A 27727-nucleotide genomic window follows, 5' to 3' on the forward strand; every position below is an offset into this window, starting at 1 on the left:
TGGTTTTACCTACGGCAGTTTATTTGTAAACAATTGTTACATGTGCCAATAATTTAATTGAACACAGACTGTACATTTCAATGTATAATGTTAAGAATGTCACACCAGAAGAATTCAACTGTATTCAGTTACAGCCATACTTTAAAAACCTTCGAAATACAAACCATCAAGAATACTGTACAAGCAAAAGGAAGATCTGAGAACAATGGTGGAAAAGGAAAAAAGAAAAACAAGAAATAATATATCATGATCAGAAATCTGAGAACAAGTAACACACACTTTCTAGTTGGCTCTTGAAGCCCTCCAAGTACACTCATCTAGAATAACCACTACTTGGGTTGTGCCAGAGCACAAAGCCAACTTCTCAAGTTAAAAATTGATGTTGTGAAGACAAACTTCAAACAACTTGCAATGTTATAATGCGTGAGATTTTTCATCGACTTTCAATAAAACTGCCTGAAAAAAAGAAACTGATTTCATTAGACTTTATTTGCGATACAATATAAAATAGATTCTTTTGGTATGAAGATCTTGGAGACCTTATTTTTTACACCACATTTAAAACGAAAATCACATACTTTGAGTCTCTGGACCATCCCAAGCACTGGAGCCGTAGTAGAGTTTCAGGTATTTTGTGGACTTCTTTGGTTGCAATCTATTCAGTAAACTTCAAATATGAAGACTTGAACATTCAAGCTCTAAACTAGTGTTGAAGCTCCTAAATTATAGTAGTTTGATTTCTAAAAATTGCCAACGTATCTGGAATTTTCACCATTAACAGCAAGATTTGTGGGTATTAAACAACTCTGAAGAGCAGACTATTTTTATTTAGAACCTAGTAACATCCTTCACTCAGTAACACTGAAGAGTAGGCAGTGAGGAGAACAGAAAATTTAATCCATTCTTAGACTTTCACACAGCAGATTAACTTGTACTGTCATCAATTCTGTGCTTGTATAGACATTGTGCATGGCAAAATTTAATACAGTATGCCAAACTAGCTCATCTATTACAGTTCACTGTAGCACTGAAAGTATTGTCTATGGTACTGAAAGTGTAAATCATCATCTACTGCTTAGTTCCCCTACAGCTCGATTTTGAATTAATCTTCACATAACAACTCACAGTAAACCTATATTCTCTGCAATTTCTAGCAGACTGACATTCAGTTCCTCTTCAATTCCTTTGAGGGAAAAACAACTTAAAAAAAGACTATGAAAAAATAAGCACTTCCAGTACAAAAGTAACTGTAGTGTAAATAATTTTCTGTAACCTAGCTCTGTAATTCACGCAGAATACTAAATTCAGTTGATGTTGGTAAAATACATAACACAACAGATGTAAAAATACACATAAAAAGAAAAGAGCAGCAATGAGCAAACTGTAGTACTACAGACTTCCAGTTCTTAAAGCACACGTCCCACACTTACACATCAGGAATGTATATAATGCCAAGGAGAAAATAAAGGGACTTTCACAGTGTCAGCTGCAGTCGCTGCATTATTCTCTTGTGGTACATTTTCCCTTTTCAAACTTGTTATATGTTTTCTTACAGCTACAAAGAACAGGATACAAACCCAAACGTTGTCATTTTTCTCCTTGTTATTTTCCAGCATCATCAACGCCGCAGATTCTTGGTCCGTTACGTAACGCAGGCTAGTAAAGACAGGATGGTCGTCCTATTTTGACATTATTTATAGCAAGGCAGTTCCAGCAAAGAAGAGAGCTGGCAGAGTTCTTAGTCACCTGGATGCTTTAGTATTCCACATCTCATTTCCTTGTGTGCTAAAAGGAACAGACTTTTATTTAAGCTGGAAAGAAGTTGTTAATGCCCAATATAAACAAAATGAAATCAATATCATCCCCTACAAATAGAGCCAGAATATTATTTTAGATGAAACAGTGCGCTGATAACGTTTGTCAGAACGAACAGCTAATGGTTGAAAAGAAAACAGATTCAGAGAAGTCTCTGCCTACACAACTTCTGCTATCTTCCTTTGCTAAGGACAGTCATGAAAAAAATTAAGAGATCTTCTCTTTCAAATATTAACCAACAGAACATATCTAGTTATCTACCTTGAAATCAACTTACAACGTCAAGAGATTTCTCACAGCAATCATCAGCAATGTCAAATAACAAGGTGGAACCAACTCCCAGCGTGTCCCAAATCTCCATCTCCCCTTTTCATACAGAGTAAATCCATTATAATAAAGAACTCTACAGAGAGGGCCAACCACTTCAGCCTTCCCACAATTCCACATCTTCACTGAATTTTACCAGAGATGAAAGCACACCATCCATCTTCAAAATGGCCTTAGTCATCAACAGGGCTTAAAGCCGGCTCTAACATAGACCCTGAAAGCATCAAATTTCCTACTGTGCTGATTTGTCAAGGCCACAGTATTAGGGTGAACTTCATAATTCAACAATTCTTAATGCTCCGTATCACCATGATACATTTTTTAAACAGTTGGTATCACTGAGCTTTTAGAGGAAGAGCCAAATCTCCTACCTTTATACAGAAAGGCTTTCAGTATTACAGTACAAAACTAAACAGAATTTATGTCTGAGTAACGAACATAGAAAACTACTATTGCAATTCTGTGGTGACGGCATAGAAATTTAACAATCATCAGAAAGCCTACAAACAGCATGGTTAGTTATAAAAGAAAGATTGTCTCAAGATAAAAATAGTGCTGACAGCTAAAAAGCTCTCTGTTGCAGCAAGATACGCAGTAATGAGTAACAAGTTCTAGACAGTTTAAGCAATTCCCCAATACTGCAACACAGCACGTTTTTGTAACACTACTTTTACATGGGTTATGCTGCAGCAACAGTACACTTCTTAGTGGTTGGCACTATAAAACAACCATAATAGAAGAAAGGCATAGAGTGATCAATGTGTGAGAATCTCTATTTGACCTGTTCCTTAGAAGTGGTTGAAATAAAAACCGAGGAAGGGGACCGTCCATTCCATTCAGATAATACACCTTCTTTGAACATGAGATTCTTGGCAGGAAGTGGAACACCCATATCTGCAGAAGTTGGCTGCAAAATTGAACTTGAACAACCAGCATCATGGAGCTGATCCAGCGTTGAAGTACTTTCCTAAAAACAAAAATTAGAAAACTGTCTTAAAAGCAAGAGAAATAATGAAGGATTTAATAGGTAGAATATAACAAGCTATTCCAATCAGCAAATTTAGTATTCCTGAAGTGTGCTTAATCCAAATCATTATGCAAGTAAAAGTAGAACAAAGGAAGGCATGAAATAGGCAAACAGTTGCCTCGGTACATCTGTGTGCACATATTTATGTTCCAAGAAGCCTTCATGGGGGGCTGAGACTTAAAAATTAAGGGAAGATCTAGTGAAGTGAGTATGCAGCTATGAAATCTTCAAGACAGCTCTCACATCAGTCTGAGTGTGCTAAGCACTGTCACAATCTCATACGGTGCTAGGAGGTGTATATAGATATATTCAGAAGCACTGACTTGATCATAGTATGAGTAGACATATTTCCCATAAGTTTGGTTGCTCAGCTTAAAAAAGTAACTTCAGTATTTTTCCCCTCCCTGTACAGATAATCATTGGTATAAAAAGTACATCCCAGAGACAGAATCTAAAAGGTTAGGAAGAAGGCACTTGAGACTTGGATGGTTTCAATGGCTTCAAACTTCTGGAAACCTCCAACATTCTCAAGAAGAAATGGTTTCAGGATCACACCATCTGTAACACTACCTAGGAAAAGTAACCTGCAAGTTTCTTGCTGTACTGAAAGGATAGAATTTTAGACAAATGTATCAAAGCATAAGCAACTAAGTAGATTCCATGACATATGTGGACACATCTTGCTAGCATGTATTTCCATGCAGAACCATAGGAGGCTGTGGAGCAAGCATTTCTCCTCTCTTGCTACACAAGGTCCCCCTTTCTGCCCTTGCCCTTCCCCCAGCATCTGTACTTTTACATATTTATACTCATTCATCATCAGGGAAGGGAAGAATTTGAATTTTACAGCACTTAATACAGTGGCCACTTACAGGAGGGTAAGAAAAGAACAAAACAAAAAAAAACCAAACAAACAAAAAACAAACACCACACACACGTTCCTATTCAGCAAGGAATAACAAAGGAGAGCAAAGAACATCACATAGCAGAATTATTTACTTGTTGGTTACTCCTTCTTACCTGGAATGAATGAACAAAATTAAGGACCTGCAAGGACAGCTTTCTACTGGAATGTAACAGTTTTTGAAGGCTGTAAAAAGTGAAAGAGAAGAATTTATGTACAAATACAGAAAATCAAAATACATGCCAGAAATTTCCAACCTTCCAAGGTGCCCCAATTTAATCTAGTAAAGAATTATCATGGTAAACTGCTCAAAAATTTCTTTTGTAGTACCAGGCATTACATGACAAAATAAAAAGCTTTCAGACAGGAAGCCTGACAATAACATTAGCACCGATGAGGTACTCAAATCATCTCATGTGCTTGTGAATCCAACCAGCTAAATGCTGTTTTCCTGATTTATTGTGTTAAAATGGAAATACTACAGTTGAAAAAAAATATTATTTCACATAAAATACATTAATAAATTAGACTGTAACATGTTTTCTTCTTATAAAGAACATTATTGTGGATTTCAGAAGCAGGTAAGTGATACACTGTTAAAAGCTGCTACAATAAAATCCGTAAGCTATGTTTTCAAGCAGCCTTTTATTTAGCTTCCAGAACCACATCCTGGAGAAAAACAAACAAACAAAGAAAACCAAAATACATTGCTGGGTGAATAATCTTTCATAAAGAAAAGCTACTGTCAAAAGCAAAAGTAATCTTGATCATAAGGCAGCACTAAGCTTAGGAAATAAAATGCCAAAATCAAAGAAAATTTCTATCAAAACCAAATGCATTTTATATCTAATCACTATTAAGAGAGTTTTTTTGGTGTTTTTTTTTTTTTGGGGGGGGGGGTCAGGTGGTGAAGAAAAGAAGTCTGTGGTAGGCCAGGAAGGCATTCTAAACTTTCCTGATGTTCACATAGCTTCCAAAAAGAATTTATTTTCTACCTTGCAAGAACAAAGTTTTTTTTTTTTTTTTTTTTTTTTTTTTTTAAATTGGCAAAAAAATAAAAAAGAAAAAAAAAAAAATTTTTTTGTCGTTATTAAAAAAAAAAAAAAAAAAAAAAAAAAAAAGAGACAGCCAATATTGATCCCAGACCCAATTCTGTCAGGTCAAATCCATTCTCTCAGATCTAAAGGACAATTCATGCTTTTCTGAGGCAGCTCATTTACTCAACCGCTCAAAGATCTAAGAGAATCTGAATTCTTATTAGATAGGGAATGTTTAGTACAAAATATTTGTCATAGTTTTACCTTCAAGGCTTTGCTTGATTGCAGAATCCATTGATGTTTCTTCTATTACCATCTCAAATGACTCTGTACTCCCGTTTACATCAGATCCTGATGCTAGATCAACATCCCCTGGAGGTAAAATAATCCTTACATAAACATTTAGATGAGTATATGTTTAATTACCAACTGATGTAAGGAACTTCACACAAGTTTTGCCCAAAAGCTATACAGGAAAGCTGCTCTGAAAATAATGCCTCCTATTTTATTATGTTGGCCCACATCATCAGAGGCAGATGTTGGTGATACAGCAGAGTTGAATCTTCACACCCACATTCTGTTAATTTTGTAGCATTACAGCAGATGGCAGCAGAGGAACAGTCTGACAAAGCAACGTCTGACATGAAAGTACATATGAAGCAATGGTGTGGGATTGAACCCCTATATGAGTTAAAAATGGCACCCATTGATGTTTATAGATTCCTTCTGAATGTTTACGGAGGCCAAACAGTGGATGTGAGCACAGTGAGGTGGTGAGTGGTGCATTACAGCAGTGACAACAATGCATTACATCCTCTGCTGCAGATTTTTACATGGGCAGCATGCAGGCTCTTGCTGATCACTGTCAAAAATACATAGCTAATGGTGGTGACTATGTTGAAAAAAACAAAAAACAAAACAAAACAAACAAACAAAAAAGCCACCAGTGTTTTATAGCTAAAAATGTTCTCTATCACATAGTGCTATCATGGTCTTTGTTTCCATGGAAATAAATAGGAGGTACTACTTTTGGAGCAACCTACATAACTATTAAACTGGAAGAAATATTACAGAGAAATATAGTCTTACTGGTCTTAGGACTTTAGAGCTACTTAGGGATCTTCAGCACACTTACAAAAGATTAAGTTCTGGCATATGAAAACAGCACAACTTACATTTTAATGTTTTGAAATGATTTCTTCCCCCTTCTGCCAGTTATTTTAGTCCAATGATTTTCAGCTTGTATTTGCTAATTTAGGCTCAACGGGCAATTAGGAAGTAAGCCTATTGACAGCAGATTTAAATGGGGTTTCTCTCTATATTGGATGATATCCAACACAGACTGGGAGAGCTGGGGCTCTTCAGCCTGGAGAAGAGAAGGCTCCAAGGGGACCCTGTAGCAGCCTTCCAGTATCTGGAAGGGATCTTACAAGAAAGCTGAGGAGGAACTTTTTAGAAGGGCAGTTAGCAGCAAAACGAGGGGAAATGTTTTTAAGCTGGCAGAGGGTAGATTTAGACTAGATATTAGGAAGAAAGTCTTCACTGTGGGGATGCTGAGACACTGCCACAGGTTGCCCAGTGAGGCTGTGGATGCCCCCTCCCTGGAAGCATTCAAGGCCAGGCTGGATGGGGCTGTGAGCAACCTGGTCTAGAGGGAAGTGTCCCTGCCTATAGCAGGGGGTTGGAACTAGGTGATCATACTGGTCCCTTTCAACCCAAACCATTCTGTGATACCATATCATGCAGAAATCCAAATCCTTTGAGTTTAATCCTTCGCTCAACTTTGCTGAAGTAACTGTAAATTAACAGAACACACACACACACAAAAATACTGATAACTAACCTCTTCCATCAGAAGCATCACTCAGCTTCCTGTTAGCTTGTCGACTTGTAGGATTCAGCATAGTGACATAGCCACAAAAATGCTGCAAGTCTACCTTGTTCCTCAATATCTTTAAAGCTGAATGAATGCCCATGTTCACACGAGAGAAGTCTAGAAGAAAGGAAATACACAACCCAGTTTACTTTAGAGAAAACCTCCTCCAAAGCCATATAGTTCATGTCTAGCCAAACTGGCTTTTAACTAGATTTTTTTTTGTCTCCTTTAATGCTACAGATTAGCGATAATATGGGAGGACGTGGGGTAACACTGAAGAAGACAGCTGTCAATGGCTAGGTTCAGCTAAGAAAAAACAACATCCAACTCTCTCAGTGTCACAGTCTTGTAAGAAAAATCCAATACAAGAACTTCCACAGATCTGATATTCTGAAGAATTATAGTACAGTACTAGAGGGCAACAAGGAGTTTCAACACTGACTTCTTAATCCTAGATTTTTTTGAGTTTACAAGCAGACATACCAGAGGGGACATACATAAAAGGCAATCCATTTTGAGCATAATAAAAATTAGACTATGAAATTAGCTTTATTTCTAGTAGCCTAAATAATACTGGGTTTCATATCTGCAAATCTGCAGTTTTCCTCAAACTCTAAGCTAGAAAGCTTATGGCCAATCCAAAGCCTCCTGTCACCAAGGAGTACATCAGAAAGTTAATTTCTGCTTTTTAAACTCAGTTGTACTAGGAAGAAGTATTTCTGCAACCTTGCTGCACAAGGTAGCAGTCAATATGGTGGCACAAAGTTTACATTAAATAAAGTTACCTCCCTGCTGCTCAGCTTCATCAAATGGAAAAGGTATATGCACAGTTTCTCCCATTCCATGCATACCATGCCCCTGAACATCAAGAAAATCACATTAGGCACCAAAAAAAATGTACTCATCAGCTTAGCTTAGTCCTAATCATGCTCTCTTTTAAAGGCCACCAGTCACATTGGTGAAACAAACATAGAAACATTTCTATATTAACACTCTCAAAATAAACAGATTGAATAAGATACCCATCCTCTCCCCCTAAAATACACGTGAATGAAGATAATTAGTTAAGCTTCATTGAAGAGGAGCAGTTTCTTGAATAATTCATACTGTCAGTTACCTTATACATCACTAACATCCAAAAGACTTGTGGATTATTCATTTTCATTTCAGTTTACTATACCCTCAAAGCTTCTATAAATCCTCATCTCATTTTCATTGAGCAAAATTCTTAATATTTGCTCATAATGCAATAATGCATATTACATATGCATCGACAGTCTTTATCCCCTCTAAACCACACCAGCAATGGCTAAAGTTAAACATTTTTCAGCTCCCAACAAAAGCATAGGTCTCCTACATTCTTAATCTACTCTTTGATGCAACAGTTTTACCCAAAATTATATGTTTTCATCACTTACAGAAGGTATTCCATACCTGAATTAGAACAGCTGAATGCGTTAAAGCATCATTCAACATTGTGAGCACATTTGAAGTAGGAACTACTCCTGGGTCGTGACCCCAAGATGTTATAAGTAAGCGATCATAACCCTAGAAGACAGAAGGTTATGTACAGCAGTAATGGACTATCCAAGCACAAAGTGAAATGCTGCAGTTAGGCTAATAGCATGCTGCTACAATTCTGAAGTTACTGCAGATTACAACTCTATAGCATTATACTTTCTACCAAGGATCACTCATGCTCACATTTCTGGTAAGGACAGAAGTTTGCCAATCTCAAAGTTAAGATGGTAGTTTGAGTAGAATGTATCTATCAACCGTCCCTACAGGACTAGGTGGGCCTCGCAGCAGTCTCCTAACAAATATGAGATGAAAATAATTCCAAATAACTCTAAATGCTAAGCTAACACTGTCAAAAGAAAGCAACGATATATATCAATCCCAGAGTAGCCATCCAAAGGGAAGGGACAGGAAGGCAAAAACACTGACAAACTTCCCAGATTTCAAGACTGAAAATGTTGAGACATTTCTGAAACTCCTACAGACAGTTTCTCAAGATGACATGGCAAAATAAAAGCAGGAGAGAAGCATTTGCATCAGTACAGAGAAGGGCTCCAACAAGTTTGTGATAATGCAGGACATGAAACAGTAGAGGAAAAACAGACCCATCAGCTCTCTGAAAACACAGGTCACTTTGGAAATGTTCCAAGGCAACTACACTGAATGTTTTTTATTAATGAAAATACATCACTTATTTACCATCAGTTTAAGTTACTGACAAAGTTTCAGTCAAGCTCTTAGAAGCCTTATGGAATGCTTTCTGCTGTGTATGTCTTGGTTCATTCAATCCTGTTATTTTAAAACAAGTCTTAGAAATAGAAGTAAAGGACATGAAGAGGAAGAGAAGATATATGAAAGAGGCTGGAGGAATGGAATCTACATCTACAAATCCAAGAGCCAGAGATAACTGCTTAGGTGGGTACTAAGAATACGCATTGCTCTCTGAACACCTCCATACTACTGCAGTATGCTCAGCTCAAGTGTCTATGTGAATTAAGAGTTGCAAATTGTAGAGATCACCCTCCGATTATAAATATGAACAAGACTACTTTGTGAACCTTGCTGTAATCAGTGAGACATAAACACTGCTATGTGTCTGCTGTGTGTCGATTAAAGTTAATAGAAACCACAATTTTTTGGTTCTGCCAAGTTTAAAAGTTGCCATGTCACTCCCAGCTAGGTTTGCCAAGGCTACCAAATACCTAACAATACTCCTTCATGGGACACAAGTCCCTCTGAGGGCCAGAATAGGAAAAAGCAGCATCTGAAGTCTTTCAAGCTTGAATTGGACATACCAAGAGTTTTTTTTTTTTTTTTTTACATTAAGAGTATAGGAATAGGCTGTTCAGAGAGGTGGTAGATGCTCCTGGAAACATTTGAGGTCAGGCAGGACAGGGCTTTGAGCAACCTGCTCTAGCTGTAGGTGTCCCTGTTCATAGCAGGGGAGTTGGATTAGATGACCTCCAAGAGTTCCTTCCAACTCAAACGACTATGATTTTATACTACATAAAACTTGCTCCTAAGAAGGCTACAATAGCTACTTGATTACACCTCAGATTACAACTGTGCGTGAATTCTTTAGTATACAGCACATCTTTGAAACATTAAGAGAAGGGAGAGAAAAAACATTCTGTACTTATACTACCTGAAAAATATCTGGAAGTTTTCGAAGACGTGTTCCTTTAGAGAGCAATAGAGAGGGTGGTCCTTGTCCAGTTATGTGGTAAATATACAGTTTGAACCAAACTGAACTGACTTCTGGTATTGCAGGTCCAATATGCTGAAGAGATTATTCAGAAAAAAAAAAAAAAATAGAGCCTATTATTGCAATTCTTACATGTACAGATATAATTTAATAATTGATAGTTTTAAAGAAACATAAAGCTAGTTCTGCAGCATAGGAAGGAGTACAAAAATGTGTTAATTCACTAAGGAGAGATGATATTTGTAGTGGGGCTGGAACTACATGATCTTAAAGGCACCTTCTAACCCCAACTATTTTATTATCCCATGATTTTCTAGGTACTTTCTCTCTTGATAGTAATTTATATCAGCACAAGTTCAAGAAGAAAAAAATCTGTGGTTAACCCTACTTGAAAGGTACATTGCTCATAAATTAAAGTGTAGTAAGTATTCACATTTTACTCAATAAATATTTTTAAGAGTAATTGTAACACTATATAATGTATTTATAGTATTTATGTATTTATATTAGAATGTAATAACTACGGCTCTTCAGAAGAGACACACAGCAGACACGCACAAAAACAAAGCTACAAAACTATTTCTATTACTACATACTGTTTTTTCCCCTAGTATTTTTTCACCTGGGGTGTACAGCTACTAATAGGTCGAATTTCATTGGTGAGTGGTGCCATGGAAACCAGTAGGGTATAATTTTTGTTGAGAACTCTACTGCAGGTAGCTGGATCCAAGCCAAGCAAACTCTCACATCGTAAGAGATCCAAGGGAAATCCTGTGATGAGAATGTAAGATTCTTAATTATTTGGAATGGAACATAAAACCTAAAGCATGATTTCAGATTTTCCATTCTGCCCTCTAAGCCATTAATACAGTATTTTCCAAAACAAAGTTTTAAGTTACGTACAGACTTATTCAAGTTAATCCCAATAATTTCAGCAGTTCAAGTAATACAGGATTCCCTGGCAGAGCTACAACTTTGTCCTCACTGACTAACCGATCCCAGAAAAGCAAAGCACATTATTATTATTACACACAATTACTAAAAGAAAAGTTAAGCAAGATTTTACAAATATTTACCTTCATTAGAAAGAATACACTCATTTTCCTAGTACAGAAAATGTTTTGTTTTGTTTTTAAACAGAAAATTCCACTTGAATAAAAGGATTACTTCCTTTATTACAGCCTTCAGAAGCACACAATATAAAACCAAACCCTTCCTCAATTTCAGCTTGTCTTGCCACCATTACCATTAAGCATAATCTTTGGACATTAAGCCCAAGCCTGTGCACCAAATCTGTCATTCAACAAAACTCAGTACCACAAACTCAAAGGATGAAGCAATGTTTTTTTGGGTTCAGAATACTTTCAATCAAACAAGGCACTGATTGCCTTCTGATACAGCTGAGTACATGGCAGATAAGTAAAAACACAAAATACTTCCTCAGAAGAGTTCACAGTACCGTTAGTTGGTTGGTCAGGCTGTACAGCTTGTGCCCCTAAGTCTTTATTATGCCGTAAAAACAGTATTGTGTTTCTCAGTGTAAGTGCGTGATCAAAATACCGCTGTGCCTCCCCTTCACCTGTGCTTTGAACCTAAACAAGAAGCAAAATAAAGGCACATAAATGGCATATTGTTTGCACAAGTATTAATAACGCAATAGGAAAAAAATCAACAAGTTATCATTTGAAAGGTTTTTACTTCATAACAACTCCAAAGGTTATACACAGCAACTGTTAAAAGAAAAGCGAGCCTTTGTCACGTTAGTCAAATTGTCAAAAAATACGTAAGGACATCTCTAAATCTGAATCATGCCTCAGTTTTCAAGCAAAAAGATTTAAATTTCCAGCACTCCTGACTGGTGTACAAGAATACTGCAATTAACAGCACAGCCCTCTGATGTAATTCTGAAGTTGTCCTAGAATTATCTTTAAAAGGTGGATTAGTTAAACATACTAGAATATAACAGCCAAGTTTTTCTAAAAAAACGATATGCAGATTTTCAAAAATATTGCAAATCACTTTTTAGTAAGATGTTATTTAACAAACAAGCCATAACACAGATGCATGTACACACAGACCTGGGTAAACGTAGTTCTTTAATTCAATCTGCTTACCAGACATTCTACACATTCACATACATGCATAGTATGTTCCACAAAGTCCCTTGCAGCATGGATACTGTTAATAATCAACAATTAACTGAAGGACTTAGGTTTGGTATGATGAGGAGCATTCATATCACTCTATTGTTAAACGAGGCTCTTAGAGCAGACTTACAAAATGAAAATACTGAAGGCTTTTTGTCCCTTTACACTAGTGCTGAGAAAACGTTCGGCCATGCATGCAACAGATTACCTTCTCCAGCTCCACCAAGAAACTGTCAAGGGACTCATCTGACAGTTTCCCTACTTCAAACATAGTGACCGCATGACTTTTCAAGTTCTGGAATAATAAAACAAAACTGTTTTAGTTCTTTGAAAAGAGAACAGGCAAGCAAAAATGTTATTAAGCAAGTGTTTCTTAGCCACAACAATGTAAGTTTTAAAAATAATTATAGCTGTGTTATATGGAAGTAAAACATCTTCAAACTCTACATGTTGAGTCTTAGTGTAATACATTGAACAATTTGGACATACTGGTGAAAGATTTCCCATCATTAGAAAGGCAGTGAGGGTAGAATCAAACAGGAAGGCAATACGCTTTGTGTGTCCGCTGGACAGATTCAGGCTGCTCACACTGGCTGTTTCAGCTAATAAAGAACAAGGAAAAAAAAACAAACATGATTACATTTCATTTAAAAATGAAAACATCAAGTCATACAACTATTTAAAATAATCAAAAAGCCTTAGTTAATGTCACGCTGAGTGCAACAGAATTCCCTGATCAGTGCTGAATAATCAATGTTGATCATTCATGTATTGGTATCTTGGCATCAGCTAATATTGATAACATAAATGAGCAAAATACCTTACGTTCTAACAATGAGGCTGAATAAACCAAGACTTAGACATCACCTCCCCCCCAGTATAATTTATTAAAAAAAAAAAAACAAAAAAAAAACTCACAGATTTTACATTTCATTTGTTTATAAACCCCTTTACAGCCTACAGTGCTATAAAGTAATTGTTCCTAATGTATTAGATTCATTGGTCATGCTAACCTGGATCATCTTGACTGTTGGTGTCTGTATCTGTGGCTGAAGACCCAGCTTCCTGTACAGGACTTCTGTTTTCCCCACTGTCCCACGAAAGCAGCATCTTCTGAGGATCCAAAGTACTCCTATTAACGTGAATTAAAATCCACAACTATCAGTCACTGCAGCACCAGAGAACTATTTTTGCCTTCCAGTGCTAGTATTCCATGCACAGGCATGTCCAACACATTCCTTTCAATGTTTCTGAGCCCTAAATCAGTCCAGCTTGATGGCTCTCAGAGTCCTGCTTTTGCTTCAGCAGAAAAGTTCACTCGGTAGGTTGAAAAATACCAGGTTTTGAATAACAGAACTGAAAAAAAAGTGATCAAATCACCACTGCTCAAGAAAAATCCAATGAACAGTATTCTTCATTTTGTTCTCACATTCTGAATTAGCATTAATGATAACTGGTTTTTTAGGTTTTTGTTGTTTGTTTTTTTTCTTCTCCTTTAAGTGGCTTAAGAGAAACTGAATTCAATGAAGTACCTGACAATGCTTAGATCATGTAAACTGGCACTCCAACTTGGAGAACCCTTTGCTTTCTATTATCAGGATTTTACACAGATAAATGTAGATTAAGAGTGTCTACGACTGTACTACTAGACAACCTCACAGCAAGTAAGCAAGCTTTACTACATAATCACATGAAGCAGTACCAACAGGCATCATCTCTGTTCCAGCACAGTAAGAGCTGTTGTTTCCTCTCCAGTGCTTCAGAACCAACTCACACTTGTCTGCTTCAAAAGTAAGTAATGAAGCACTTAAAAGTCAAAAAGCCACCACTGAGTAATGGCAACAGAAGTAGTATTTAAAGGGCACATTACCACCCCTAATCCTCAGATTAGAGAGATAATCAAGTATTCATGTCACTACACACACACACACACACACACACACTAGAAAGCCAAGTGAAATCAGAAGTCAAAAAAAGGAACCAAATCTAAAAAGGAATCAAAATAAAAAAGGAATCAAATCTAGCTTTCTCTTCAAAGAGAAATACACTTCGTAAAGGAACACTTACTTCAGTCTGTTCACTGAAGGAACATTCTTCCACGATAGATGAAGGTTATCCAAGTTTATGACTTGGCCTTTTTTATGAGCAAAGCCTAATCGACAATACATGGACACAGCATTCTGAAGAAACACACAAAAATTACACAAACATAATAAGGAATTGCAACATAAAACCCCTCCACCAAGCCAACCTGCAAGACTGAGATTTTCACATCAAATAACTAAGTGCAACACACATACCTTTACTAAAGATAAGTCAATCTCCAGGACATTTGCAAGCTGAAAAGAAAAAAAAGAAAAGTCAACAGTGCAAAATTAATAATGCAGAGTAATCCACAATTTTTGGGCTTTGGCATTTTTTGCTGGTTTTGTCTCTTTATTTCTTAATACAGACTGTAATGGTAGAAGCAATTTTGTCTTGACCAAAAGCAACAGGGAAAAAAATGGGACGAAGTCTCATGATCGCTGCACTTTAACGCATGCAAAAGAAATATGAGGTTATCTTCCACTGTATAATTTTTAGGTTAATCAGGTATATTGTAAGACAGAAGAAAATAAAATCTATGTGTGTTCATAAGGTATTTTTTCAGGTACTTTTTCCCCGCACGTTTGAGAATGAGACCTTATGAAAAAAGAATTAGAACCATAAATATTTATGCAAAAGTTAGGTTCCTACTTTAAGCCAACACCCTGCATGTTTCACAATCAGAAATTTTTACTTTTATTTTTTCTTAATTCACACTAGCAAAACAGAACCAATATAATTGGGACAGAAGGAAAACAGACTCCCATTCTAACCAGTACAGAATAAACTGCATAAATTATTCCCATGTAATTCACTCCAGCTGATGGAGTTGCTTCACTGAACGTGCATCTTACTGCAGAACTAATGAAGTTGTATTCAATACTAGGGAAACCTATTTATCTCAAACTCTGCAAGTCAGACAATACTTATAAAACTCCCTGATACCTATCCATACTTCTGCCTTAAGTATTTCACCTGTGTGCTTTGGGCCCTTTCATGGTTTTCCCATCACCAAGACACAAGGTGAGTTTTACTTACCTCTGCCACATTAGTGTGTTCATCTATTGAAACAAAAATCTTGTACAGGAGTGTTTCAAAATAATCACCTTGCACTCTGTTCATCACAAAACCTTCAAGTGGTGGCACTGAAAAGAATTACTTGCATGATTACAACTTGGTAATTTTCTTTTTTAAACTGAAACTGCATAAAACAGAAACTAAAGTAACACAGTGGTGCCTGTATTACCATTTTACAATGGTAACTGTATTACTCAAGTTTCAAAGAATAAAAACCTAAAGAGAGTTTATATGGTACTAAAATTTCTCCTAGCCCTTAAGAAAATAACGGTTGCCAAATTTTTTTTAGTATTAAAAAAACCCACTCTGCTTTGCATCACTGTCTTTCAGACTCCTGCTCATCCACTACAGATAATTTCTAGCCACTCAGCCCATAAAACAGTTTTCTAACGCCAATAGAGAGTAAATTGTGAAAGAAAAAAGCGAGTGGGGGTTGAGGCATGACAACAACAAAAAAAAAAGTCACCCTTCTTCCACCCTGGGCTCCACCTCTCCACCCTTTGGGAGCAGCCAAAGCTAGTATTTCTTGAACTTAGAGGGCATTTGCTTAATTGATCTCTACTACAGTAACAACACGGAGTTCTGCATGGGCAGGTTTCAACAGTGTGTGTCTTTACACAACTCAGAAACCCTTGAGACTTAGCACAGCACGAGCTGTTCAAAGGCAGCCATGTGCTGCACTAGTTTAAGCTCCTACCTAGTGCCCAGACACAGTGCGCTGCTGTAATTGAGGTGACAAAACAAAGGATGATGGAACTGATATCTATTAAATACAATTTTTAAAAAGCTGAGTCAAATAAAAAGAAAAAGCTGTATAGGAATGAAAAACTCAAGCCTTTTTAGCACAGCAGCTACATTTCTTTACATTGTGATTCCTTTCCATTACAGACGTACAGGAAGGTCCCTATGTCGTACTGTGGATCTTTAAAACCATCAACTTACCTAGATATTTATATCAAAAGATATGAATTCAAATTGAAGAAAGTCCTACGTACTATTTAAAACCACTATCTTTATAACAACTGAAATAAATCCAAGAAAATGCAGGTTTATACTACAAAAATATTTACTTGCCTGCTATACAGCTGTCATCAGATATTGGTACATCAAGGTAAATAAATCCCTTGTTATACAAGCCTGTATAAATTAAAGCAAATCATTGGAGAAAAAGCACTTTGCAGAGTCCTAATGATACAAGTAGACTTTCCCATCAGTTCAGTTCAGAATGTAAAGCAGTATTTCCTATTAGCTTATACAACATTATTTTGCAGTACACAATCAACAAACCACATCCAACATTCAGCAGGTGTTCTCCTATAACAGAGCTCTTTACTTGAAGTTTGATGCAATGTACCTGGAGCTTTACAACTACTTCCCTCAACACTTTCTGAGTCATCGTGTGCTTTTCCAGAGGTCTCATCACCCTACCAATTGCTTTCAGTAGAAAGAGCTGTGGCTCTTCAGCCTGGAGAAGAGAAAGCTCAGAGGAGACCTGATGGCAGCCTTCCACTACCTGGAAAGGGACCTACAGGAAAGCTGGAGAGGGACTTTTTATAATGGCAGGGAACAACAGGATGAGGAGAAATGGTTTTAAACTGGAAGCAGGTAGATTTAGACTAGATATCAGGAAGAAAGTCTCTACTGAGGGTGGTGAGACACTGGAACAGGTTGTGTTCACAGCAAGGCTGTGGATGCCCCCTCCCTGGAAGCATCCAAGGCCAGGCTGGATGGGGCTGTGAGCAACTTGGTCTAGAGGTACATGTCCCTGCCTAAAGAAGGGGGTTGGAACTAGATGATCTTAAAAGTCCCTTTCAAACCAAATCATTCTTCAACGCTATGATTTATAGAGTTCTCAGAGATGATTTGTCAATGAATTCGTGCTCCCTTGATTAATACAATTTGTCTGTAACACTGGAGTAGGGAGAAGCACACAGTTTTCATTAACATTTGCAGACATTTGAGGTAGACAACCTCTTAGACTCAAGTTTAATTTTTTGATAGTGTTCAAATAGTAGGAAATTTCAAAACCTTTTCTTTGAAAAACAAATAGTTAAGTTCTAGCTCCCAGCAATTTTTATTTATTGTCATCTTTATTTTTAGTTTCTCTCATTCTCATATACCCTCTGTTCCCTCTTGAGCTCCTACTATCAGTTTCTAAAAAAGGAATGTGTTAAATTACATGAAATAATATCAGAGCAACACCTCCTAACATCTCACTGTTAAATTATTCACAAAACTTAAGACTGCAGCCTGTACAAGCTCTTGAGTATTTCCCTCCACATCCTCCCAAACTTTAGCTATCTTCAATTCTTTTATACCTAAGTTTTCAGACAATGCCCTCTGAATTTACTGAGCAATATCTACACACAGGAAAGGAATGCCAATTAAACACTTACTGTGAACTACATTGAAGTCCAGTGAACCAGCAAGCTGAGGACCTGAATCAATTATCTTATCAATAGCAGACTTTTCCGATGTAGTACAAATCTAAGTAAATAAATCTGCGTTAGTCTGTTGCAGAAATGAGTCTATGCAACTCGAATAATACTGCTAAAAATAATAACAAAAAAAAGAACCATGAACATTTCACATTCAGATAAGTCACAGGTAATACAAAAACACAGAAAGTAACCATGTTCTTCATTAAAATGCTTGCACTGAAGAATTCACCGCACTTCTTACTGAAGTTTTTACTCTTGTCCCTAAATAAAGTTACATGTGCTCTAGGAACAGTATTTAATTGCATAGGTATTTTACAGTAGTGTATATTAGCTTTGCTTTTTAAAACTTCTAAATTAAGTGTTCAAACGCAACTAGAACCATTCTAGAAAGAGGGCAATTTCACTATCAAGCAAATTCCTTCAGGTTAACTACTTTAGAATGTCAGAATGTACACAACCACTGTCCAAGATACTCCCAATAACAGTCAAAGGAAGTTTCCATCACTGCATTGACTATGCTCCAATCTAAGGTAAAAGGTAAACCAACAGAGAAGGAATTAAATACAGATTTGGTGTACTGATGGGCAGTTGGCTGAATATGAGCCAGCAGTGTGCCCAGGTGGCCAAGAAGGCCAATGGCATCCTGGCTTGTAGCAGGAATGGTGTGGTGAGCAGGACTAGGGAAGCCATCCTGCCCCTGTACTCGGCACTGGTGAGGCCTCACCTTGAGTACTGTGTTCAGTTTTGGGCACCTCAGTACAGAAAGGAGATTGAGGTGCCAGAGCAGGTCCAAAGAATGGCAACAAGGCTTGTGAAGGGCTTGGAGAATATGGCCTGCAAGGAGAGACTGAAGGAACTGGGGCTGTTCAGTCTGGAAAAAAGAAGGCTGAGGGGAGACCTTATTGCTCTCTTCCAATATCTGAAAGGTGCTTACAGCAAGAGCAGGGTTGGTCTCTTCTCACTGGGGACAGGATGAGGGGAAATGGCCTCAAGTTGTGCCAGGGTAAGTTTAGGTTGGATATCAGGAAAAACTTCTTTACATAAAGGGTTGTTAAGCACTGGAATAGGCTCCCCAGGGAGGTGGTTGAGTCACCATCCCTGGATGTGTTTGAAAACCATTTGGATGTGGTGCTCATGGACATGATTTAGTGGAGGGTTGTTAGTTAGGGTAGTTTGATTAGGTTGTGGTTGGACTCAATGAACTTTAAGGTCTTTTCCAATCTGAGTGATTCTATGATTCTGTAAGATCAGGAGACTATAGCTGACTGTAGAAAAACTGTGAGAATGAAATAGGATACTGTGAAAATGAAAACAGAATGATGACAAAACATTAAGCCAGCTCACAAGTTTTTCAAGTTTCAAATGAAACAAATAGGGATACAAGGAGCAGAAATGAAGTAACAAATAAGGTCCACTAGCACTGAAGGTGAAGATTTAGTCAAAACCAATATGTGAGCTAAAACATGAAATTTGAGAAGGCACATTTTGCTGCCTGTTCCCTATAAAGCACAGCAGCACATGCTTCAGTTCCCAGTTCTGCTGACACAAAGCAACCTCAGCACTGAATGTGACACAAAGCACAAAGGAGGAAGAGGGCAGAATATACCAACAAAGAATGATACCACTTCTACCAGTTCCAATCTCTATTTCCATGTCAGTTGTTATAAAAGCTCCAATCTTCAGTCAGTCTTTGTGTAGAATACACAAAGGGAAGTCTGTTTTCAGGAACCATGAGTGTATTCAACCAAAATTAGAGCTGCCAGCTGCACTTAAGTACCTTGATGTCATCCTCAGTGATGTAGCCAGACTGCACAACCCACCAAGCTTCTATGGTAATTTCCACAGGTTTCACAGGTAACAGATCACGCGCAGTTTTCCTTCTGAAAAATTTCTGCAGTGGTACAGTCCATTTGAGATAGAAATAAATAGCACTTCACACGTGCAGGCAACCATCTACCTTTATATAATCTGATTTTTAAGTACATCATATTTAGACTGGGCACACAAATACTATTAACCTTGCCTTTTAGTAAAGGCCCACACTTGATCAGAAACAGAATGTGCTTCCTCCTCTCTCAAATTACATGAGATTGGGTTGTAAAAAAATTATTTACACCTACTACTGTCAGATGAAATCTCCACATATATCCATATTCTGTATGTCACTAAGTTTATCTAAAGATATTAAGATCAAGTCCAAGAACAGCAAACAAGTATACAATTGGTCTACTTAAAATAAATGCAGCAGTCTTAAAATCAGTTTTAATAACACAGTTTATTTACTTTAAAAGAGCAAGATTCCATATTCTCAGTAAGAAAGATGCTATGAAAGCACAGTGAATTTCGGTACAAGAAAGAAAAACTAAAATGTACTGTTCATTTACCAGTTAAATAGCTGATTCTCCATTCTCTTCCACTGTATAGTTGCTACGTTTAGATCCACTCTATCTACTTCATATTTTGGTGGACACCCTTGTATTTGTTGATTGTTATTATGTTTTGGCTTTTTTTAAAGTAATGCTGAATATCCGTTCTTTAGTCTATTTTGGTTTCAGTACTTTTTTTTGTTGTTAAGAAACAGAAAATAATTAGCAGTATGTTACGCAGTGCTCAATCAAGTGCACATAATAGCAAACTAACAAGGCCCACAAATTTTTACCACTCCTTCCTTTAAATCATGCTCTATAGGTGAGGGAAGAAAGAAGAAACAGAAGACAAACTTACCTTAGAAGATCTACATTGGTTCATTAGATCTATATATTGGTTTCTTCCTATACCAAGAAGTCTTAGACCTGGAAAATAATCAAAGTTTTATTTCTCTTGGAAAGGTTTAAGCTGAAGATACATAAAATCTTCTTGAAAGAATCAAACCTACTTGTAACTAATACTTTTATTTACTCCTTCTTCCCAAAATAAAAGGATTCCTGGAGGAATTAAACTCAGTCTCAAATGAATTTATGAATTTGGCCAAAACCACGTCCATCTAAAAAGCACAATCTATTCCTATTAATTTACTTTACATTCTATATATATATATATATATTAAGTATCCAGTTTCTCTCAAGTCACAGAGTAGCAGGGAATAATCCAACTCTTTTCTCTTCTGCCTTCACTCCAACAGGTCATTACAATGCTTCAAAACAAGAGAACTAAAGTTGTACCTGTTTCGATCAACAGGGTGTTTTTCTACCCTACTGCCACACCATGCACTTGATTAGAACTCTGTAAACTAAGAATTAGAGCACAAAAGACCATGTAAGCCTTTAAGGAAGATGACTAAGATCTAGCTCTGCTCAAGTAAATCAGAATTTAATTCTATAACTGCCAGCCTTCAACCATTAACAAATTATGAAAAGGTACTGGAAAACTACCCAGGAGCTTTAACCCACATCCTGTCTCAGCTGTCAAAGGGTGATCATTCTGCCCTCCTCCAAGTTTAATATGAGCTTATGCATAACCTGTCCTTCTTGTGCCCACAACAGTCTAACAGAAAGCAAGACAGTCTATCTGGCACATTTAGGGGTATCACAAAGTGACAATCTCTTTTCTTGTAAATCTTTGTCCACTGGTGCTAATTCATAGCAGAGCCAACAGCCTTGCAGAGTTTTTCCAAAGCTTTCTGCCCAACACACACCAAAACACACAGTGGGAAAGTATCAGCTGCTCAGCTGGATGACACAACAGCCAGTAAGACTTTCCACCCAGAAGCTCAAACAAACAGGAAGGCACTACAAGCAAGGACAGAAGCTGTTTTTTACCATGCCTAGTATTACTTAAATCAGCCCAATTCCTGTGCTTATCATACAGACAGTACATTGCATGGACAGCACACCTTCTTGAATACCACTATATAAATGCTTCTATACCTTCATTAACACATTTGTGCTCAAGCAAATAGATGCCCCATTAATTCATTTTCAGAAGGTCCTTAACTCCAACTCACTGAAAGCAGTACTGCAGATAGATAATACTTACAGTCAGCAGCAGTAAAGTTGGGTAATGAATCATAGCTTTTTTCACTGTTCATTATATCCTGAAAAAGACAAGAAAATTCAATTGCAGTAAGAATGTCATTGCTTCAGAGAAGCAAATGTAAAATTCATCCTTTTAAAAAAAAAACAAACATGAAATTAAATCAGAAATCTATTAAAGTCAGTACAGTAATTCTGGCTAGGATAACGTTAATTTTATTCATGGTAGAAGATGTTTTGGATTTGTGATCAAAACAGTGCTGATAATACATGAGTGTCTTAGCTACCGTGGAATACTGTGCTTACACAGACTCAAGGACATCTCAGCTTCTTAGCCTGCCCCAGAGGAGGGGCGGGGGTGCACAAGAGGCTGAGAGGAGACAGAATCAGGACAGCTGACCCAAACTGTCCAAAGAGATTTTCCATATTGTATGACGATATCATATGAAGATATCATACATGGTATTCAACAACACAAGCTGCAGGAAAGGAGGAAGAGAGGAGAGAGAATGCACCAAGCTACAGCATTTGTCTTCCCAAGTAACCATTACACGTGATGAGCCCCAGGAAATGGCTGAACATCTGCCTGCTGATGGGAAGCTGCCAACGAGTTCCTTATTTAGCTTTGCTTGCGTGTGCAGCTTCTGCTTAACCTATTGAACTGTCTTCATCTCAACCCACAAGTTTTCTCACCTTTACCCTTGACATTTCTCTCCCTCATCTCTCTGACATCCAAAGAAAACAAAAAGGTTGCCAGAGAGCTGACAGAAAACAGAACCATTTTAGTACTCACAGAAATAGCTTTTGATATGGTGAAATGCTATTTCTGAAGAAGAAAACAACCATACAAACGTGTTGCTCTTTTCTTGTTTAGTTGGGTGTGTTGTTTTTTTGTTTTTTCTTTTTTAAGCAAAATTCCCTTTGTATTCAATCAAAATTTTTATTTACCAAACAGAATGGGGTATATCTTTCATAAGCAGTTTGAAATGAAGAATCACAAATCTCAAGGATCAAAAGAAAGATGGGCTTAAAAACAAGTCCCACCCAATTCCACATGACAAAGTCCAGTTCTTGAAAGGTTTATGGGGGTACAAGGGTGAAAAAACAGCAGATACAAGTAGTTATCTAAAAGCTGCAATTTGTTAGCAGTTCCTACCCAAAAACAAACAAACCACGTGACATTGTCTTGCATACACTGACATCTCTAGGACATAATACACCATTTCTCACCATAGTTTTGCACTCACCTCCATTATGCCCGTGTAATACGAAAACGGTGTTACCCTCAGTCCTTTCACCATTATGTCAGACAAATGGTAGGGGTACAACATCAGGTGGTCACGGCTGTATTTTAACAGATCCTCGTAATATTTACGTTCATCTTTCTTGACATGCTTAACTACAAGAAAAGAAGAGAAAAAGTTGCAATGTTAGATCAAATTCAGTCAAAAAATGTCTCAACAGAAGACTAAGAAAGACTATAACAGAGATTGACAGAAAGCTAAAAACAAGATAAAGGAAGGCTATATGGCATGTAGCATCCAGAGATTTCTATATACAATATAATTACTTTCAGAGCCATTACACATCAGAACAGAGCAGATTTACTTTGCAGGTTACCAGGAAGTGGCCCATTGAGACAACTTACGCAGGCTCTCTGGAAAATGATCTGTTAATTAGTCAAATTATTATCTACTGTAAAAGAGGACTGAATGCAGTCAGCGCAAAATAAAATGGGAGCCTGCAAACAAGCCTGGACTCAGATGTGAAGACTTCTCATGATGTTTTATCATTCAGAAGTATTTCAGGGACAGAGGGACCTTTAAACAGGACAAATTCTTACAGTTTTAGAGTAAAAACAATCTTCCACAGCGAAGATTCGGGCAGCAATTAAAAGTTAGCTGCTTTACTCACCTAAGTTATTCCGGTACCGTAACTGATTGCGGATGCTGTAGAGTACAACCTGCCTTTCATATTCCCTCTGAGAGTTTCCAAGAGCCTTAAAAATAGAAAAGCCTTTTAGCTGACGTGCACAAAACCTGTTTTAGTTAAACCAGCACAAGGTGTCTCATAAGGGAGCACATGCAGGCATATGTTATTTAATGAGTCCCTCACATCATTATAGTGATAGTATCTTCAGTTCCTCTATGAGGTCAAAAGTATCTTGAGTTAAATGGGTCCCTCCACAGAAGATGGTGAATTAAATAGTGATTTCTAGATATTATTTCTTTTTCTAGAGCCATTGTGACCAAAAAGGGAGCCTTTCATCTTCAAATCAAAGGTTATAAACATTCTTCTAGTTTACATGAAGCACTGAGCATTACACCAAGCATTCAGCATCTTGCAGCCTTGAAAAAGCACCTAGAATTAGTGCAGCATGAATCAGTAACTGTGAATGACACAAAGTTTCACCTATGGCACCTGAGAAGCTTATAATAAAATGAAAAAGTTCAGCTGTAATTTCCCACAAGCACGCAATCAAGTGATCTTTGGTCACAAGATTAAGGCATACAGTGCTTCACTATCCCAAAACAAGATGAAAAGAGAACTTTCAGTTAATGTTTTAAATGCCTTATTTCAAAACCAGTCCTGCAAAATCCTTCACATTATTCTTCTGCTCAACTAGAAAGTGAGCAGGTTTTCTTCGCCTGGTTCCCTCACTTGATGCCCATATTACAAAATACACTTAGATTGAAAAGTACTTTACTGAATATAGGGGATCCCTTCTACTCTGCCCTGATGAGGCTACATCTGGAATATTGTGTCCAGTTCTGTGCTCCCCTGTTCAAGATAGGAAACTGCTGAAGAGAGTCCAGCGGAGGGCCACAAAGATTATTAGAGGCTGGGAGCATCTCCCATTTAAAGAGAGGCTGAGATCTGAATCTGTTCAGCTCAAAGAAGAGAAGACTGAGAAGGAATCCTATCACTGCTAACAAATATCTCAAGTGTGGGAATCAAGTAGATGGAACCAGGCTCTTTTCAGCGGTGCGCAGTGACAGAATAAAGGGCAACAGTCAAAAACTGCAACACAGGAAGTTCCATATAAATATGAGGAAGAACTTCTTTATTGTAAGGGTACAGAGCACTGGAACAAGCTGCTGAGAGAGGCTGTGGAGTCTCCTTTGGAGAAATTCAAGACCCATCTGGATGCTTTCCTGTGTAACCTACTGTACAGAACGTGCTGTAGCAGGGGGGTTGGACAAGAAGACCTCCAGAGCTACCTTCCAAACTCTGCAATTCTGTGAATATACACGACAAACAAGCACAGTACCCATGCACTGCAGAACTCAGCATCAGAGAAGAGAAATACACTCACAGACAGGATCCATAACTGACTTAACTTTGAAGTATTTTCTCCTGGTACAAAAATATTAAGGGCTACTCTAAAACTAAATACAACAGAATCCCAGAAGCTACTTTAAATAAAATAACACATTATACAATGATGTATTTTCCACCTTAATCACATAGCATGGCACTCTGTTGGGCAAGTAAATGTAATGCAACATTCACATTCCTCTGTAAGAGGAACTACCTGACACTCAATGGAGTTAACTATTCAGGGCCTGCAGTCACTACTCTTCCTCTCCATCCTTTGTGCAAGAGCAGGAGTTGCTTTCCATCCCACCCACTTCAAACAGAACTTGGCTTTGGAGCAGAGATGGATGCTTCCCTCTTGGCCTGACACACTACCTGCGCGCTGCTGTGAGGGACCTGCGAAACCCAGCACATCAAACTTTCATGAGCTGTTTTTTTTCCCCGGGCCACACAGTGCACAGCTCCCTGAGCACAGAGCAGCACCGCTCTCTGATGGCACCGGGCTGGATCAGCTTGCCCCCAAGAAAGGATATACAGATGCTCACATCTTTCAGTCTCTACAGAGATCCCAATCTGCCCAACAGCCCCCCCCCCCCCCCGATAGGCACCACACCATTCCTATGTGCCCCCCTCCACACATATACCCCCAAACCACCCCTGCACGCTGTTCTCCCCTCATAAACACCCCAACCCTCCAGCAGAACCCTACATCCCCTTCTCCACAGGAGAGCCCAGGTCGCCCGCCCACCCCCGGTTGGCAGAGCAGGGCCGTGTCGAGCCGCCACCTCTCCCCGCGCCCAGGAGCCGAGGCTGCCCGCCCGGCGCTACCTGCTTCACGCTAGCCGGCAGCCGGGCCCAGAGGTAGTTGTGGCGGATGTGGAATTCCACGTCGATGTTCATGGCGAGGGGAGCCGAGCGCACCGCACAGCCCCACCACCAGGGGGCGCTCCAGCCCCGGGGCCCCTCTGCTCTTAACCCTCGCCGCCACCGCCACTGCCTCTTCTTGCTCGCCCGCTGCCGCTTCCGCGTCACGGCCCCGGAAGTGACCGCGCGTCACTTCCGGTGGACACGAAGGAGCTGCGCATGTGCGGTGTTTGAGAAGGGGTGCGGCGTTGTGCGGGCTCCTGCACGGGTTCCTTTCTTTTCTTCTTTCCGTCCTTCCTTCCCTCCCTCCCCTGGCAACCGCCTGCCGTCCCTCTGTGCCAATGCTGGTGACTGCTTAACGTCAGGGCAGAATCTGGAGCAGAAAGAAGCGTTTCATGACGTGGAACAAGCAGGAATGCTTCTTTTTGCCCTGGGTTATTTCAGCTGATTGTGTAGGGTCTGCAAAGCCTGGGCATGAAATCGTGCGGACCTGAGTGCCTGCTGCACCATCCTGCTGGGCATTGAGCCAGTGGGTTGGTGTGGTCAGGGAGTGCCTTCTCTTAGCAGTTAAGTTTTTATTAGTCATGCTGAATGTTATCAGTCAAAATCAGTGCCCACTTCCTGTGCAAAAGCATTTTCTTACTATCAGCAAATTACAAATGAGGAAGAACTATTTCTAATGCTATGCAATGTTTTAGTAGATTATTTGATAAGTAAGTAAAAACAATGGAAAGCTTGGTAGGAACCTTCAGGCCATGGTGACAGGTGAAAGGGGACCAAAACGGAGAGCAACTCAGTGCTCTGTTACCTTTGAGTCAGTGTCAATGAACTGCAGACCCATTTCTGCATCTTTGATGTCACTAGTGTCTCGGGGATCTGACTTGTGTGTGAGTGCAGAGACACATTGCCGCAGGCAACATATGTGCTGTGTGCTGCCCACAGAGATCTCAGCAGCTGGGGAGGTGGTGAGATGAGCTCTTCAGTAATTCGGTCCAAGAGAGCAATCGTAGCCTGTGGAACTGACCTCATCCTTCAAACCGTAGTTCTCAGGTTTCACTTCTCTGTCACACCCAATGCTGGTTTATAAATGAACTATGAAGAGATACTAATACAAAGGCACTTTTTCTTGGTCACTGCTACGTAAACCAGGTGGTGCAGGACTTTGGCTGGTACTGTCTGTTTGTTTTTGGTATCGGTAATTGGACACACCCCACAGAAGGGCAGGATGATTTTTTCATGGATGGTTCTGAAGTAAATTCTCTTGTTAGTGGCACCAGGACATAGTAACTATTTTATTAAATCAGGTACAAAAATTCACAAGCTAAAAATTCTGGTAGTCAGTATAACAGTAATGTATGCAATAAAAAAATTAAAAAGAACATATTTGATAGTGTGGTAGTTTCCATTATATTCCTATCAGCTAACTCAGACTTTTCAATGATAGCACTGGCAAAAGGGAAGCAAAACCAAGAAAATTAGGAAGAAACATTTGGGAGGTACAGTCTTCCTTTGTGATAACAAGCAGAAATCTAACACTTAAGCCTGGAGTGCATCATCCTTTTGTTTCTTCTTCCATGTTGTGTAATCTACACTTACCTTTATTTGACTCCTATTT

General features: G+C 38.5%; 1 protein-coding gene across 1 annotated transcript; it reads right to left on the reverse strand.

Moving 5' to 3' along the window:
- On the reverse strand, nt 1-26254 carry FAM91A1 (family with sequence similarity 91 member A1). Its single transcript, XM_042834040.1, has 23 exons — nt 26077-26254; nt 23845-23929; nt 23178-23329; nt 21935-21992; nt 20684-20751; nt 19737-19850; nt 17915-18005; nt 16593-16655; nt 15480-15586; nt 14657-14695; nt 14424-14536; nt 13370-13488; nt 12846-12958; nt 12565-12651; nt 11669-11801; nt 10832-10980; nt 10150-10284; nt 8421-8534; nt 7772-7844; nt 6954-7103; nt 5353-5482; nt 4190-4286; nt 1-3109 (listed from the first exon to the last, which is right to left on the reverse strand). The coding sequence occupies exons 1-23, from the start codon at nt 26146-26148 to the stop codon at nt 2915-2917; spliced, it is 2457 nt and encodes an 818-aa protein (XP_042689974.1). The 5' UTR covers nt 26149-26254; the 3' UTR covers nt 1-2914.
- Nucleotides 26255-27727: the final 1473 nt, after the last annotated feature.

This window comes from Centrocercus urophasianus, unplaced genomic scaffold, assembly GCF_019232065.1.
Source record: "Centrocercus urophasianus isolate 14NV4802_14NV808 unplaced genomic scaffold, USGS_Curo_1.0 seq_11, whole genome shotgun sequence".
In the NCBI taxonomy this organism is placed as follows: domain Eukaryota; kingdom Metazoa; phylum Chordata; class Aves; order Galliformes; family Phasianidae; genus Centrocercus; species Centrocercus urophasianus.

What these genes read in the sequence shown, in the direction of transcription:
- FAM91A1 (XM_042834040.1), bottom strand. Translation starts at nt 26,148, where the DNA reads ATGAACATCGACGTGGAATTCCACATCCGCCACAACTACCTCTGGGCC. An exon ending in CAACAGTCAAGATGATCCAG is followed by an intron (nt 12,959 to 13,369) that starts GTTAGCATGACC and finishes GTTCTTTATTAG; the next exon opens with CTGAAACAGCCAGTGTGAGC. An exon ending in AAAACTATGACAAATATTTT is followed by an intron (nt 4,287 to 5,352) that starts GTACTAAACATT and finishes TGTATTTGTACA; the next exon opens with TAAATTCTTCTCTTTCACTT.